Source organism: Ahaetulla prasina, chromosome 1 (genome assembly GCF_028640845.1).
Source record: "Ahaetulla prasina isolate Xishuangbanna chromosome 1, ASM2864084v1, whole genome shotgun sequence".
Classification (NCBI taxonomy): Eukaryota; Metazoa; Chordata; class Lepidosauria; order Squamata; family Colubridae; genus Ahaetulla; species Ahaetulla prasina.
In genome coordinates, this window is record NC_080539.1 from 107,123,830 (window position 1) to 107,139,059 (window position 15,230).

Sequence of the window (15,230 nt, forward strand, 5' to 3'; positions counted from 1 at the left end):
GCCAGACCCGGCCCGGGTGTGTGTGGGCTTAGATCTGGCCCACGGGGCTGCCCTGGAAACAACGAAGGACTGGCCCGCGGTTCCTGTGTCAGCAAAAATGGAGCTCAGGAAGGCCACCCGCAGCCCTCCCAAGATCGGTTTTCACTGGCAGAGGGTTGCAGGAGGCCGTCATAGCCACAAATGGAGCTCGGGAGGTGCCCACAGGTGCTCCCGACATGAGTGACATTGAAATAGCTACACCCACCCCGGCCCCCTTAGGTCAAACATAACCCTGATGCAGCCCTCAATGAAATCAAGTTTGACACCCCTGCCTTAGAGCTATTTTCTGCTCAGTACATACAAACACTTTTATGTAGTTCAAGAATGAAAGGTATTCATAGAGTTTAGTCTGAAAATCTTTTATGTGCTATTCGCTCATGTTACACATAACATCAACATCCTAGATATAAAAATTGGTTTATTTATTTATTTATTTTATTTATTATTTAAATTTGTATACCGCCCTTCTCCCGAAGGACTCAGGGCGGTTCACAGCCAAGTAAAAAATGAATACATTATAGATACAATTAAAATACTAATAAAAAACTTATTTGAATTGGCCACAATTAAAATTTAAAGGTAAAACCCATTAAAAACCCATAACTTAAGAAAACTAACCCAGTCCAGCGCAGATAAATAAGTAAGTTTTGAGCTCATGTGAAAGGTTGGAGGTCCGGAAGTTGACGAAGTCCTGGGGAGTTCGTTCCAGAGGCGGAGCCCCACAGAAGGCCCTTCCTGGGTGTCGCCAGGCGACACTGTCGCGCCGGCGGCACCCTGAGGAGTCCCTCTCTGTGAGAGCGCCTGGTCGGTGAGAGGTATTCGGTAGCAGCAGGCGGTCCCGTAAGTAACCCGGCCCTATGCCATGGGCGCTTTAAAGGCGTTCACCAACACCTTGAAGCGCACCGGAAGGCCACAGGTAGCCAGTGCAGCCTCGCAGGATAGGTGTCACTCGGGAGCCACGAGGCTCCCTCTATCACCAGCGCAGCTGCATTCTGGACCAACTGCAGCCTCGGATGCCCTTCAAGGAGCCCCATGTAGAGAGCATTGCAGTAGTCCAGGCGAGGCGTCACAAGGCGTGGTGACTGTGCACAAGGCATCCCGGTCTAGAAAGGGGCGCAACTGGCGCACCAGGCGAACCTGGTGGAAAGCTCTCCTGGAGGCGGCCGTCAAATGATCTTCAAAAGACAGCCGTGCATCCCGGAGAACACCCAAATTGCCCACCCTCTCCGCCGGGGCCAATGACTCGCTCCCGACAGTCAGCCGCGGACTCAGCTGACTGTGCGGGATGCCGGCATCCACAGCCACTCCGTCTTGGAGGGATTGAGCTTGAGCCTGTTTCTCCCCATCCAGACCCGTACGGCTTCCAAACACCGGGACAGCACTTCGATAGCTTCATTGGGGTGGCCCGGTGTGGAAAAGTACAGCTGGGTGTCATCAGCGTACAGCTGGTACCTCACACCGAAGCCACTGATGATCTCACCCAGCGGCTTCATATAGATGTTGAACAGAAGGGGCGAGAGAATCGACCCCTGCGGCACCCCACAAGTGAGGTGCCGCGGGGTCGACCTCTGCCCCCCCGTCAACACCGTCTGCGACCGGTCGGAGAGATAGGAGGAGAACCACCGATAAACGGTGCCTCCCACTCCCAATCCCTCCAACCAGCGCAGCAGGATACCATGGTTTGGTATTAGTGTCATTTCAGCCAACGCTATATTACATAAACATTTTTGATATTATGTTTCTTCACTATTGTGCCAAATTTTATTGCTTTCCTGATAAATTTCTACTTGCATTGAGTTTATGCTCTTAAGAGAGTTCCAAATGAAATTAAATGTGTGTTTCTAGGGATATGGAAAGCAGACCCACTCCATTTCAGTGTTTTATAAAGAGAAGTCTTGCTTTGTGAGTTGCAAAGCATGGATATGGGGCTAGTCGTCCTCAAACTGGTGCCTTTGCCTGCTTCTGTTCATATGCAAAAATCCCCTTGATAGATCAAGGGGAAAAAAACACAGTCACTTTGCACCACTACACCTTGTCCTCAACATATGACAATTTGTTTAACAACCATCTGAAGTTACAACAGCACTGAAAAAAGTGACTTACGACTGGTCCCTCGCACTTAAAATCACCACATGTTCCCTGCAATCACTTGATTAAAATAAGGGCACTTGACAACCGGCCTATATTTACAAAGGTTGTAGCATCCCAAGGTCAGGTGATCACCATTTACGACCTTCCCAGGGAGCTTCTGGCAAGCAAAGTCAAGGAGGGAAAGCCAAATTTGCTTAATGACCGATGGTGATTTACTTAAAGAGCATGGCAAAAAACAACCACCACCAAGTGGTAAAATCGCTTTGTGACAGAGGTTCTGATCCTGTGTTTGTAAGCCGAGGACTACCTGCATTCAACCATGTAAATTTCAATTTGTGCTTTTGCTTCAAAGGTTTGCACTCTCAAAACAAGGCATATCTGTGACAACTGCACTTAACATGCAGGTGGTTAAAAATGGAAATAGCAGCAGCTGGGAGAGTGGATTAGGACAGCTGCAGAAATAGATGGGAGAATTTAATTATTTTCTCTCCTGCTGTGATCCTGAAGAGGATCCATCCTCCAAATGTTTGCTTTGAGGGGTAGAATCCTCTGGGGCTCAGCATTCTAAGGGCATGTTTTTTGCAGCTGGTTCCTATTTGCTACCTTAGGTTCTACATATAATCAAAATAGCACCTCCATCTCTGGCACCCCTGCATCACGCAAGGACAATGGGAACTGCTTCTAAATGGAATGTACTAATACAGATTCCAAGTAAGGAAATGGAATAATTTAAGGCACTTTCAGATTGTTGCAAACCATATTTGATAATAGATTTATTCCTGGCTAGCTCTATTTGGCCATTAGGTTCTGGCACACATCCTTTCTGAATGTATTCCCAGGCTCAGCTATATCTATTTTCAGAATGCTTTTTAAAATAGATGCATTCACTTGTTTAGTTAGCAATAACAATGTACTAGGCATACTTGTAACGTCACTTTGAAAACAGGGCACTTGAAAAGCACATAAGTACATTTAAAAAAAAAAAGGGTTCCACATACTGCTACTTTACCAGGAAGCAATTTTAAATTATTGCAGCTTGTCCAATTTGATTGGAGCACTTGAATCCAAAGGTGATTGTATGTACTCATCAGAGTGATTCAGAAAAGCAGGGTCCTTCACTTTTATATATGCCCTTCAGTTTGGAAGGTATCAACTTTTAAGTTCTCTACACAGTTCACAGCGATTCTAATATGCTGAAGTGTTTCTGATTTGAACATACTGCTTTGCCTGACAAATGGAAAAGTCCCAAGCCTTGAAACTCCATCGCAGACGAAAGTTACTTATTGCATTAAATGCCAGACTGCAGCAGCATTTTTATTTCATTTTGTCTGATCGTTTTAGTAAACAAGTTTGGATGTTGAAATATTTTGTACATACAATGTTTGAAACAAATCTGAATAATGAATGAAAGACCAATTTTCTTGCAGTCAGTCTTCACTTGTAAAAAATGGCTCATGTATGAAATTGCTTTCTATAAATAATCTACCCTTTTATACTAAAAATAAGAAAAACAAAAGTGCAGTGTGAATTGCTTTAGATAATTCAAGGGACTTGTATTTTAATGTACTACTAATAAATATTTTTTTTGGAATGACCCTCTGTTCTCTCTTCTTTTGAGGTTAGGAAGAAGTTGCATATACCAACTAGGATTGTTGATAGTATGATTCTAAGCCTTCTCACTTAATACAAATCTTAATTCACTATTTCAACTATCAAAAGCAATATATTCTACATCAAGTTAAAGATTTAAAGTTCACAGAATTGCCTTAAGATCCTCTCCAAACTACAGAAGAAAGTGTAATTTAAAAAAAAATACAAGAATGTGCAGAAATAGATTAAAACTTAAAATTAAGGAGAAGGAAGAAACAGAATATTTTTTAACATGGGATTCATTTTATCAGTGGCTAACAAACAGAAACAGAAGTTGGAATTTTAAAAGCTTAAGAGAATGATTAATTATATACGGAAGGTTTATTGAAATGGATAAGCAAATATTATTTTGTGATTGTTATGAAGATTGTTACTATTATTACTAATTCTCAAAATTAACTGTACTCAGCCAACACACTGCTCATGTAGACATTGAATTTTTTATGTTTATAAAAAATGTATAAATAAAATATTCAAAATAAAAGAGCCTCTAGCTTTGATAGAAAGCTTTAAAAAAAAGAGATCTTCTCCAAACTATTCATCTTTAAAGTTCTACCCTGAAAACTGCCCTGGCATTTTGCAATGTGGGGCAATCCAAATAAAATTGATCCACTTCCTTGAGTATCGTAAGTAATGATATATTTACCACTAAACAAAGGGCAACATCTTTCATCTAATATCATTACTAATAAGATTGCCCCAAACTATTGTTATTCCAAAGCAGGAGAGTTTCTCCCACATCTTCCTTGTTAAAGAAACGTGATCAACTATAACAGAGGCGTTGTGCATGATTAGTACAGTATGAGTAACGTACGAAGTGTTTTTAGGTGGGAAGAAGAAGTTGAATACGAATTCTGGAGCCAGAGAAGAATGAGCAATGACAAACTGTAGGTACTGTAGAAAAATAAAAATATTCTAATGTTTAAGTAAGATACTTTCTATGCACTGAATGTGGGGGAGGGGTGTTTGAGGGGAAAAAATGTGCATTTGGTCTACATTTAAACTTGGTCACGTTTTAAAACAACTTGGAGGAATAATAAATAAATAAAATCTTCTGGAATTATAGATGCATTTATCCCTTTTCCAATGGAAACCCCAAGTCATTTTAGCTAGAAAGCCTCTTTCCAAAATGTAAGCAAGCTGATGAGAGGAAGAAGTCATTTCGTCAGCACAAGGAAGGCAACAAAGAACACAAAGTTAAAATCTGTCTTTAAAATGTGCCCTTTCTGAACACGAAGCTTTTTTCTCAAACACACACCTACACCAGATGTGAAATATCCTCTCTTTATTTGTTCAGAAATTCAAAAGGACTAACGCTAAACTTAAGTTTCAGCCTAGAAAGAAGAGAACAGGAGACGGAAGGAGAGAAGACGAAAGCACCGGAGGCAAAACAGCATGATCCTTGAAAACTTAATAGGACACATTTCATTTCCCTCAATTAAACATTCTGAACGCTGAGCATGGAAATGTTGTACAGCAGTCTAGAAGTGGAATTAGAGCTGAGGAGACAATTTGGAATCAAATCTCCATCCAGCTATTCACTGGAATTGTTTTACACACTATACCCCCAAATAAATATGAAACAAATGTATCTCATTATTACTGTTTGTGATCAAATGATACATTTGACAGGTTTCTCTCTTTGCAGTGTTTATTGGAGATGATTCTTTATATTAACATACAGAGATGTGACTTCTAGGGTTTAGCCCTCAGTTAACGATCATTTGTTCAGCAACCATTAGAAATTATGATGGCATTAAATGAGATTTATGGCCAATCCTCAATGCTGCACCCACATGACTCAATGTTGCAGTCATGTGACTGTGATTCAAGTCCTTGGCAACTGGCTTTCAATTTCAAGGGTTGCAAGTGTCCCACGGTCACATGATCACCATTTGCAACCTTCACTGCCAGCTTCCAATGAACAAAATCAATTAGAAAGCTGGCAGGAGACTGCAAATAGCAATCCCATGACATCATATCTGATGACCATGCAGGATTCACCTAACAACTGCAACTGGAACTTCCAGAATTGCTGTAAAAGTCAGCAGTCACGTGACACTGTGTTTTACAACCATGTCATTTTACAACCCTGTCCCATTTACCATCATTTTCCCAATGAGTACCTGTATTTTCATTCATAGAACAGTTCCTTAATCCATGAAATAACAATGAATGGCTTTATGATTTGGTTGAAGCTTGCATATAATTGCAATTCAATCTTACAAAATCATGCTCACATTACTGGGCCAGTAACTATGAGGTGGTTCATACATGCATAGATATGCACTTTCCAATGTATATTTTATTATAGGAATAATTATAGGAATATATTAAAAGGTAAAGGTTCCCCTCACACATACGTGCTAGTCGTTGCTGACTCTAGGGAACGGTGCTCATCTCCGTTTCAAAGCCAAAGAGCAAGCGCTGTCCGAAGACGTCTCCGTGGTCATGTGGCCGGCATAAGCTGGGACAAGTAACAGGAGCTCACCCCATTACACGGTAGCACTAGGGATTCGAACCGCTGAGCTGCCGACCTTTCGATAGACAAGCTCAACGTCCTAGCCCCTGAGCCACCGCATCCCTCAGGAATATTAGAATATTAGAAAGATACAATTTTGATTTTATTTTAACACACTAGAAATGCTTCTAAAGCATAAAACGGAGAAATCAAAAATATTTCATTTTTGTACCAAAAGTACTAGCACAATTATCTAATTAGAGGAAGCAGAAAGAACAACCTGAACCCAGTACAAAATCAAAATCATTTTCCATGACTGGAGGAAAGGGAGAAAATTCACACACAAAGAAGCTATCAAAAATTTTCTAAACAGTATCTTCCGGTTTTTAACCTCCTTCACTGAGGTGCTGACTAATATCACACAAATTTCTGTGTGATATGATTGAAAGATGATGCTGTTGATGAAAATATCTTAATTAATCTTATATAATGCTTTCTAAACACAGAGCATTTGAAGTAGCTAAATTGTATAAAATAAATGGCAAGACGTAAGGGATTGCTCATGGGCAATTTGCCTCAATTTTACCAGTTTTCAATATCCTTAACTAATACGTATAGAAGTTTCATAAAAGTTTTTTTTTTAAAAAAGAATCCATGCTATCTTTTCAGATCAGCTACAAGGGTCAGGAATTGGGAGTTCATGCGGCTTTTGTATTGTCCAATGGATGAGAATGTCACAGAGCCTTCTTTGTGCTCCATATTATGCAACATCTTAATAAAACTCCAGGAAGCAAACTCAACTATATAAGCTGAAAATCATTCACAGCTGAGAAACTGTGATGAATGATTTTGAAGGAATAAGAAATGGTGTTCAATTTGTTTTGAACAAGGTGACATCCTTACAGGGAGTCCTTAACTTACAATCACAGAATTTCCATTGCTAAGCAAAACAGTTATTAGATGAGTCACACCCAATTTTATGACTTTTGCCATAGTTAGTTAGCAAATCGCTGCAATTGTTAAGTGAATCAGATGGTCATGATGCAAATCTAGCTGCCCGCATTTGACTTTCCTTGGCGGAAGCAGACTGCAAAAGTTGCAAATGGAGTCCAGGATGCTGCAACCATTCTAAATACATGTCAGTTGCCAGAATTTTTATTGTATTATGTAGAGATGCTGGGACAGTTGTAGTTGTGTAAGGATATTCCAACAATCAGACGAGTTTCTTTCCAAAACTTGTTATTCTTAACACTTTGAAATTAAGATGCTAAAGTTAAGACTTATGCTGCTCTTGTTTTTACTAGGTGATTTTATTGCTTCTTTATATAATGCACTGTTCCCTTAACTGTTATTTTACTGTTACGTAATATTTTACAATTAAAAGTAATGTACTTTTCTGTTCTCCAATTAAAATAATCACACCTTTTAATAAAACATTGTACATCTCTCTGTTCACATCCCTGCAATTACAGTACCTTCAAATCACTTCCAGGCAAGGTACCAATTCCATCCTTCCAGTCCATTACACTAAATACATCAAAATCTTGCCCATTTCCACTACAAGCTGGTTCATTCATGGTGGATACCCTGTAAAATAAATCAGGAAGGTTATATCTCTAATTCAATTTCATATTTTTTCATCTAAAAACTGCATTATCAGATATATTTTTTTTAAAAATATTCATCAGTCTGATATTATTTAATAACAAGTTTTACATGATTCCAATATTCACAAAAACCCTTTAGAAGCTAATAAAATGTCACAGTTTCAAACTTCTCAGTTGAGTAGGATTTTTCACCATCTTAATAAAACTCCAGGAAGCAAACTCAACTATATAAGCTGAAAATCATTCACAGCTGAGAAACTGTGATGAATGATTTTGAAGGAATAAGAAATGGTGTTCAATTTGTTTTGAACAAGGTGACATCCTTACAGGAGTCCTTAACTTACAATCACAGAATTTCCATTGCTAAGCAAAACAGTTATTAGATGAGTCACACCCAATTTTATGACTTTTGCCATAGTTAGTTAGCAAATCGCTGCAATTGTTAAGTGAATCAGATGGTCATGATGCAAATCTAGCTGCCCACATTTGACTTTCCTTGGCGGAAGCAGACTGCAAAAGTTGCAAATGGAGTCCAGGATGCTGCAACCATTCTAAATACATGTCAGTTGCCAGAATTTTTATTGTATTATGTAGAGATGCTGGGACAGTTGTAGTTGTGTAAGGATATTCCAACAATCAGACGAGTTTCTTTCCAAAACTTGTTATTCTTAACACTTTGAAATTAAGATGCTAAAGTTAAGACTTATGCTGCTCTTGTTTTTACTAGGTGATTTTATTGCTTCTTTATATAATGCACTGTTCCCTTTACTGTTATTTTACTGTTACGTAATATTTTACAATTAAAAGTAATGTGCTTTTCTGTTCTCCAATTAAAATAATCACACCTTTTAATAAAACATTGTACATCTCTCTGTTCACATCCCTGCAATTACAGTACCTTCAAATCACTTCCAGGCAAGGTACCAATTCCATCCTTCCAGTCCATTACACTAAATACATCAAAATCTTGCCCATTTCCACTACAAGCTGGTTCATTCATGGTGGATACCCTGTAAAATAAATCAGGAAGGTTATATCTCTAATTCAATTTCATATTTTTTCATCTAAAAACTGCATTATCAGATAATTTTTTAAAAAAAATATTCATCAGTCTGATATTATTTAATAACAAGTTTTACATGATTCCAATATTCACAAAAACCCTTTAGAAGCTAATAAAATGTCACAGTTTCAAACTTCTCAGTTGAGTAGGATTTTTCACCATCTTGGATAGTAATCCAATTGAATGCCTGGGAAAAAATATAGGACACAGAAAGTCTGTGTTCACAGAGACTGTCAAAACATAATGCAAAGAAGATAGAACACGCATACATACTCAGAAGTAAGCCCCACTGAATTTAATGAAAATTATCCAAAAGTTAAATTTACCTATCACTGCTAGAATAAGGAAGCTAACATTATAATAATAATCATCTTTATTGTCACTGCACAACGTATGTACAATGAGATTGGTGGAACTCCCTCAGTGCACATCCCCCCCAACACAATACAACTCACAGTGAAAACAGAAAATCCCTAACCCAATAAATCATATCCATATGTATATTTTCAAGATATAAAAAACTACCTTGAGCGTTATGCAAAATGATTCATATACAATAATTAAAATTAATTTCCAACTTTACTAATATAAAAACTGCTAATTTATCAGGAATCTTGATTTTTTTTAAAGCCGGAAACCAAGTACCGTATATACTCGAGTATAAGCCGATCCGAATATAAGCCGAGGTACCTAATTTTACCACAAAAACTGGGAAAAACTATTGACTCGAGTATAAGCCGAGGGTGGGAAATGAGGCAGCTACTGGTCAATGTAAAAAATAAAGATAGAGCCAAGTAAAATAACATGAATATTTATTTGAACGAAAAACAATAAAAGTGCAAAAGGGGGTCCCCAAAAAGAATATGGTATCAAAAATACAGTATCTTTAAAAGTAACAGCAACCAAGCTAACGAGAGCTAAAATCCCTCAAAACTGGAGTTCTCCTCCTCATCATCTGTTTGTCCAAACAGAGCTTCAGCTACTTCAGCTTCTGTGATGTTATCCGCATATACGTTGTCGTCATCACTGAGTTCACAGTCGTCATCATCACTGCTGTCACTCTCATACAATGCGCTGTCTTCACTGCCATCCATAGCATTACTAATGCCACATTTCTTGAAGGCACGTTGCACCATGTCCTCTGGAATATCTTCCCATGCATCACGAACCCACTGTGCTATTAGTTCTATGTCTGGCTTTCTCAGATTTCCAACTTTTGTCAGACGAGCTTGACCAGATGTCATCCATTCATGCCACATCCTTCGCACATGGTCCTTGAAAGGTTTATTTAAACTGACATCTAGGGGCTGCAATACAGATGTAAGCCCACCTGGAATAACGGCCAAAGTGACTTGAGATGACTTTGCCAATTTTTTTATGTCATCAGATGTGTGGGCTCTGAACATATCCCAAACTAACAGTGATCTTCTAGTCCAGTCCCCACTCCTCAAGCAAGAGATCCTATACTGTTTCAGACAAAGTTGTCAGTCTGTTCTTTAAAACCCTCCAGGAATGAAGTGTCCAATAAGGTTCAAATTGCAAGTACCGGTAGTCCTCAATTTAAGACTGCAATTGAGCCCAAAACATTGTTTTGTTATTTTCCCTAACCGTGTATGTATCCCCTGCCCCCATTTTACGTCAGGCTGCCATCAAAGCGAAGCACGGCTGAATATTATTATTATTATTATTATTATTATTATTATTATTATTATTATCATTATCATCATCATCATCATCATCATTATTATTATTATTATTATCATTATTATCATTATTATCATCATCATCATTATTATTATTATTATTATCATTATCATTATTATCATTATCATCATCATCATTATTATTATTATTATCATTATCATTATTATCATTATCATCATTATTATTATTATTATTATTATTATTATCATTATCATTATTATCATTATCATCATCATTATTATTATTATTATTATTATCATTATTATTATTATTATTATTATATGATGATGATGATTTTTTTGCATTGGACAGAGCGAGCTTCAGTTTACCAAACTTTGTATCTTTTAATGAAACGTGTTAGTCTGGAAGGGACTGTTTGAACTCACAAAACACTTGCAACTTTTAGTTCCGTGCTGAGGATTTTTGGAAAGCAGCCCAGCAATATTTTATTTTATTGCTCGGACTGCTCTTATTTTCACTCCCCTTTTCTTTTCTTTTCCTTCCTCCTCCTCCTTCTCTGCCTCTGTTTCGTCCCCCACCTCCCGGGATCCTTGCGGGTCGAAGGTTCTGCCCTGCCTTACACCAGCCGCCCACCTATGCCAAGGTCTCCCTGGCTCTTTCGCTCTCTGTAAGCAGCGGCTTCTCGGCAGCGTCGCCCCCCTCCCCTCCATGGATCGGCTCCTTCCCCAGCACTGAAGGCATCCTTAGGAATACACCTCCACCTCCAGGAAAATAAAAGAGGCAGAGAAGGTAAATCGCCCGCCCGTTCGGAAAGGAAGGAGAGGACTCCAATGGAAGAAGGAGAGGAGAATTACCAATAACAAACACAAAGCGCTGGGTTAGAGGTGCCTTGTCATGTACAAGGAGATCAGAGAGGGCAACCACCGAAACAATAATCAGACTCAAAGCAGGCTGCTTATTTGCCATTTGCTCTGGGTAGAACGGGTTTTTAAAAAATTGGTTTGGAGAAGGAAAGCTAATTTGCTGATCTGCGCGGTCGGTTTCTTTTGCCTCCTTCTTCTTCCTCCTCCTTCTTCCCACCCTAGCTTGCAATGCCCCATCTCCTCCTCCTCCTCCTCCTCCTGCCCCCCTCTCGGGGGGAGAAATTGTTTGTTCTTGCCGTATTTCTCCGCTTTCCAAGAGGCTTTTCTTTTTCACCTCTTTCTCCCCACCTCCCCAATTTCCATAGGGGGGGAAAAAAACCCTAGGAAAACTTGGCAAAAATAAAATAAAATAAAAAGTACTGAGTGCAAATGTTTTTTTATACTGTAGTTGGAGTTTTCCACGTTTCTTTTCACATTCAAGGCAGCATTCTCCCCATCCCTCGCTGCTTTTCCAAAACATGCTTTGAAACCTTTGCATTTTATTGGGATGTATTCGTGACAACGCCCCTCCGCCCCTCCGAGGCGAGAGGAGGGCAGTAAGAGGAGGCGAGTGACAAACAAATAAAGAGTTCTTCTCGCCTTGGCGTTTGACACACTCGCCGTCCTCTCCAGCCGAAATTGAGTGCGAGCGGCAGTGGGGTGGGTGGGTGGGTGGGGGAGGCCGCCGTGAAGTGCCGGCTGGGGAGCCGGGATTGAAGTGCCGGCATGCTTTGCCAGCTCGGCCGGCTCGTTTGGCGGCGGCTGGCCTCGGCGTTTTCTTCGCCGCTTTTGATGGCGGCGGCGGCGGTGGTCGGCGGAGGGGCGTTCGACATTTCGCCTCTCACTCGTCCTCCTCTTGCCCAGCGGTGGGGGCGGAGGCGTTGTCACCCTCGCCCTCCTCTCCGGCGAAATTGAGTGCGAGCGGCAGGAGGCCGCCGTGAAGTGCCGGCTGGGGGCCAGGGCCAATCCCGGGCTCCCCAGCCGGCACTCACCACCACTGCCGCCGCACTCAATTTCGCTCGGAGAGGAGGCGAGTGACAAACGCCAAGCGAAGAACTCTATTTGTTTGTCACTCTCGCCCGCGAAGGGGGCGTTTGTCACCCTCGCCCTCCTCTCCGAAAAGCCGAAATTGAGTGCGGCGGCAGGAGGCCGCCGTGAAGTGCCGGCTGGGGGCCGGGATTGGCTCCGGGCTCCCCAGCCGGCACTTCACGGCGGCCTCACCACCACCACTGCCGCCGCACTCAATTTCGCTTTCGAAGGCGAGGCGCCCTCAGGCGGTGACAAACAAATAAAGAGTTCTTCTGCGGCGTTGTCACCCTCGCCCTCCTCTCCGGCGAAATTGAGTGCGGCGGCAGGAGGCCGCCGTGAAGTGCCGGCTGGGGGCCGGGATTGAAGTGCCGGCTGGGGGCCGGGATTGGCTCCGGGCTCCCCAGCCGGCACTCACCACCACTGCCGCCGCACTCAATTTCGCTTTCGAAGGCGGTGACAAACGCCAAGCGAAGAACTCTGTTGTTTGTCACTCTGCGGCGTTGTCCAATGGATGAGAATGTCACACAGCCTTCTTTGTGCTCCATATTATGCAACATCTTAATAAAACTCCAGGAAGCAAACTCAACTATATAAGCTGAAAATCATTCACAGCTGAGAAACTGTGATGAATGATTTTGAAGGAATAAGAAATGGTGTTCAATTTGTTTTGAACAAGGTGACATCCTTACAGGGAGTCCTTAACTTACAATCACAGAATTTCCATTGCTAAGCAAAACAGTTATTAGATGAGTCACACCCAATTTTATGACTTTTGCCATAGTTAGTTAGCAAATCGCTGCAATTGTTAAGTGAATCAGATGGTCATGATGCAAATCTAGCTGCCCACATTTGACTTTCCTTGGCGGAAGCAGACTGCAAAAGTTGCAAATGGAGTCCAGGATGCTGCAACCATTCTAAATACATGTCAGTTGCCAGAATTTTTATTGTATTATGTAGAGATGCTGGGACAGTTGTAGTTGTGTAAGGATATTCCAACAATCAGACGAGTTTCTTTCCAAAACTTGTTATTCTTAACACTTTGAAATTAAGATGCTAAAGTTAAGACTTATGCTGCTCTTGTTTTTACTAGGTGATTTTATTGCTTCTTTATATAATGCACTGTTCCCTTTACTGTTATTTTACTGTTACGTAATATTTTACAATTAAAAGTAATGTGCTTTTCTGTTCTCCAATTAAAATAATCACACCTTTTAATAAAACATTGTACATCTCTCTGTTCACATCCCTGCAATTACAGTACCTTCAAATCACTTCCAGGCAAGGTACCAATTCCATCCTTCCAGTCCATTACACTAAATACATCAAAATCTTGCCCATTTCCACTACAAGCTGGTTCATTCATGGTGGATACCCTGTAAAATAAATCAGGAAGGTTATATCTCTAATTCAATTTCATATTTTTTCATCTAAAAACTGCATTATCAGATAATTTTTTAAAAAAAATATTCATCAGTCTGATATTATTTAATAACAAGTTTTACATGATTCCAAAATTCACAAAACCCCTTTAGAAGCTAAGAAAATGTCACAGTTTCAAACTTCTCAGTTGAGTAGGATTCTTCACCATCTTGGATAGTAATCCAATTGAATGCCTGGGAAAAAATATAGGACACAGAAAGTCTGTGTTCACAGAGACTGTCAAAACATAATGCAAAGAAGATAGAACACGCATACATACTCAGAAGTAAGCCCCACTGAATTTAATGAAAATTATCCAAAAGTTAAATTTACCTATCACTGCTAGAATAAGGAAGCTAACATTATAATAATAATCATCTTTATTGTCACTGCACAAGGTATGTACAATGAGATTGGTGGAACTCCCTCAGTGCACACCCCCCCAACACAATACAACTCACAGTGAAAACAGAAAATCCCTAACCCAATAAATCATATCCATATGTATATTTTCAAGATATAAAAAACTACCTTGAGCGTTATGCAAAATGATTCATATACAATAATTAAAATTAATTTCCAACTTTACTAATATAAAAACTGCTAATTTATCAGGAATCTTGATTTTTTTTAAAGCTGGAAACCAAGTAATATGAATAGCAATAGTCATAACATTTAGTCTTATATATCACTTCACAGTGCTTTACAGCCCACTCTGAGCAATTTCCAGAGTCAGCATATAGCCCCTAACAATCTAAGCCAACATTTTACCGACCTTGGAAGGATGGAAGGCTGAGTCAACCTTCAGCCAATCAAGATTGAACTTCTGGCAGTGAACAGTGAATTAGCCTGCAATACTGCATTCTAACCACTGTACCACCACGGCTCATTATAAGAAATAACTTAATAAAACACATAAATAATTGTAAACAGCCTAGTGGACCAAGCTATTGTTATTATTTTTTAATTATAATTTTATTAAACATTTCAATCAAAAAGAAAAAATGCAAACTAAGAAAAAAAAAAAATAGAAAGTGCCAAAAATTAAGAAATATAAAGAATAGAAAAGGAAAAGAAAATATAGAAAGAAAGAAATTGTCCCTTTAGTACAAATATTTTAGTAACTTATCACTTTATCTTAAAGTAAAACAGGAGATCTCTTCTTATTATATTTCATCCCTTATCTATAAAGAAATCCTTAAAACCTGGTTGTTCAGTCCTGATGAGCAAAAGTCCATCAACAGTTACCAGAGGTAGCATATCTATTTAAAGCTTGATCAAATAAACTGCTTTATATTCCTTTG

The 15,230-nt window shown here is 39.8% G+C and overlaps 1 protein-coding gene across 1 annotated transcript in view; it reads right to left on the reverse strand.

Annotated features, from left to right (window-relative positions):
- The window catches only part of L3MBTL3 (L3MBTL histone methyl-lysine binding protein 3), a 68,930-nt gene extending 61,067 nt beyond the window's left edge, over positions 1–7,863 (reverse strand). Inside the window, exon 1 of the mRNA XM_058171972.1 lies at positions 7,717–7,863. Coding sequence (XP_058027955.1) covers positions 7,717–7,818 — 102 coding nt within the window. The 5' untranslated portion in view covers positions 7,819–7,863. The remainder of the gene's footprint in view (positions 1–7,716) is intronic.
- Positions 7,864–15,230: the final 7,367 nt, after the last annotated feature.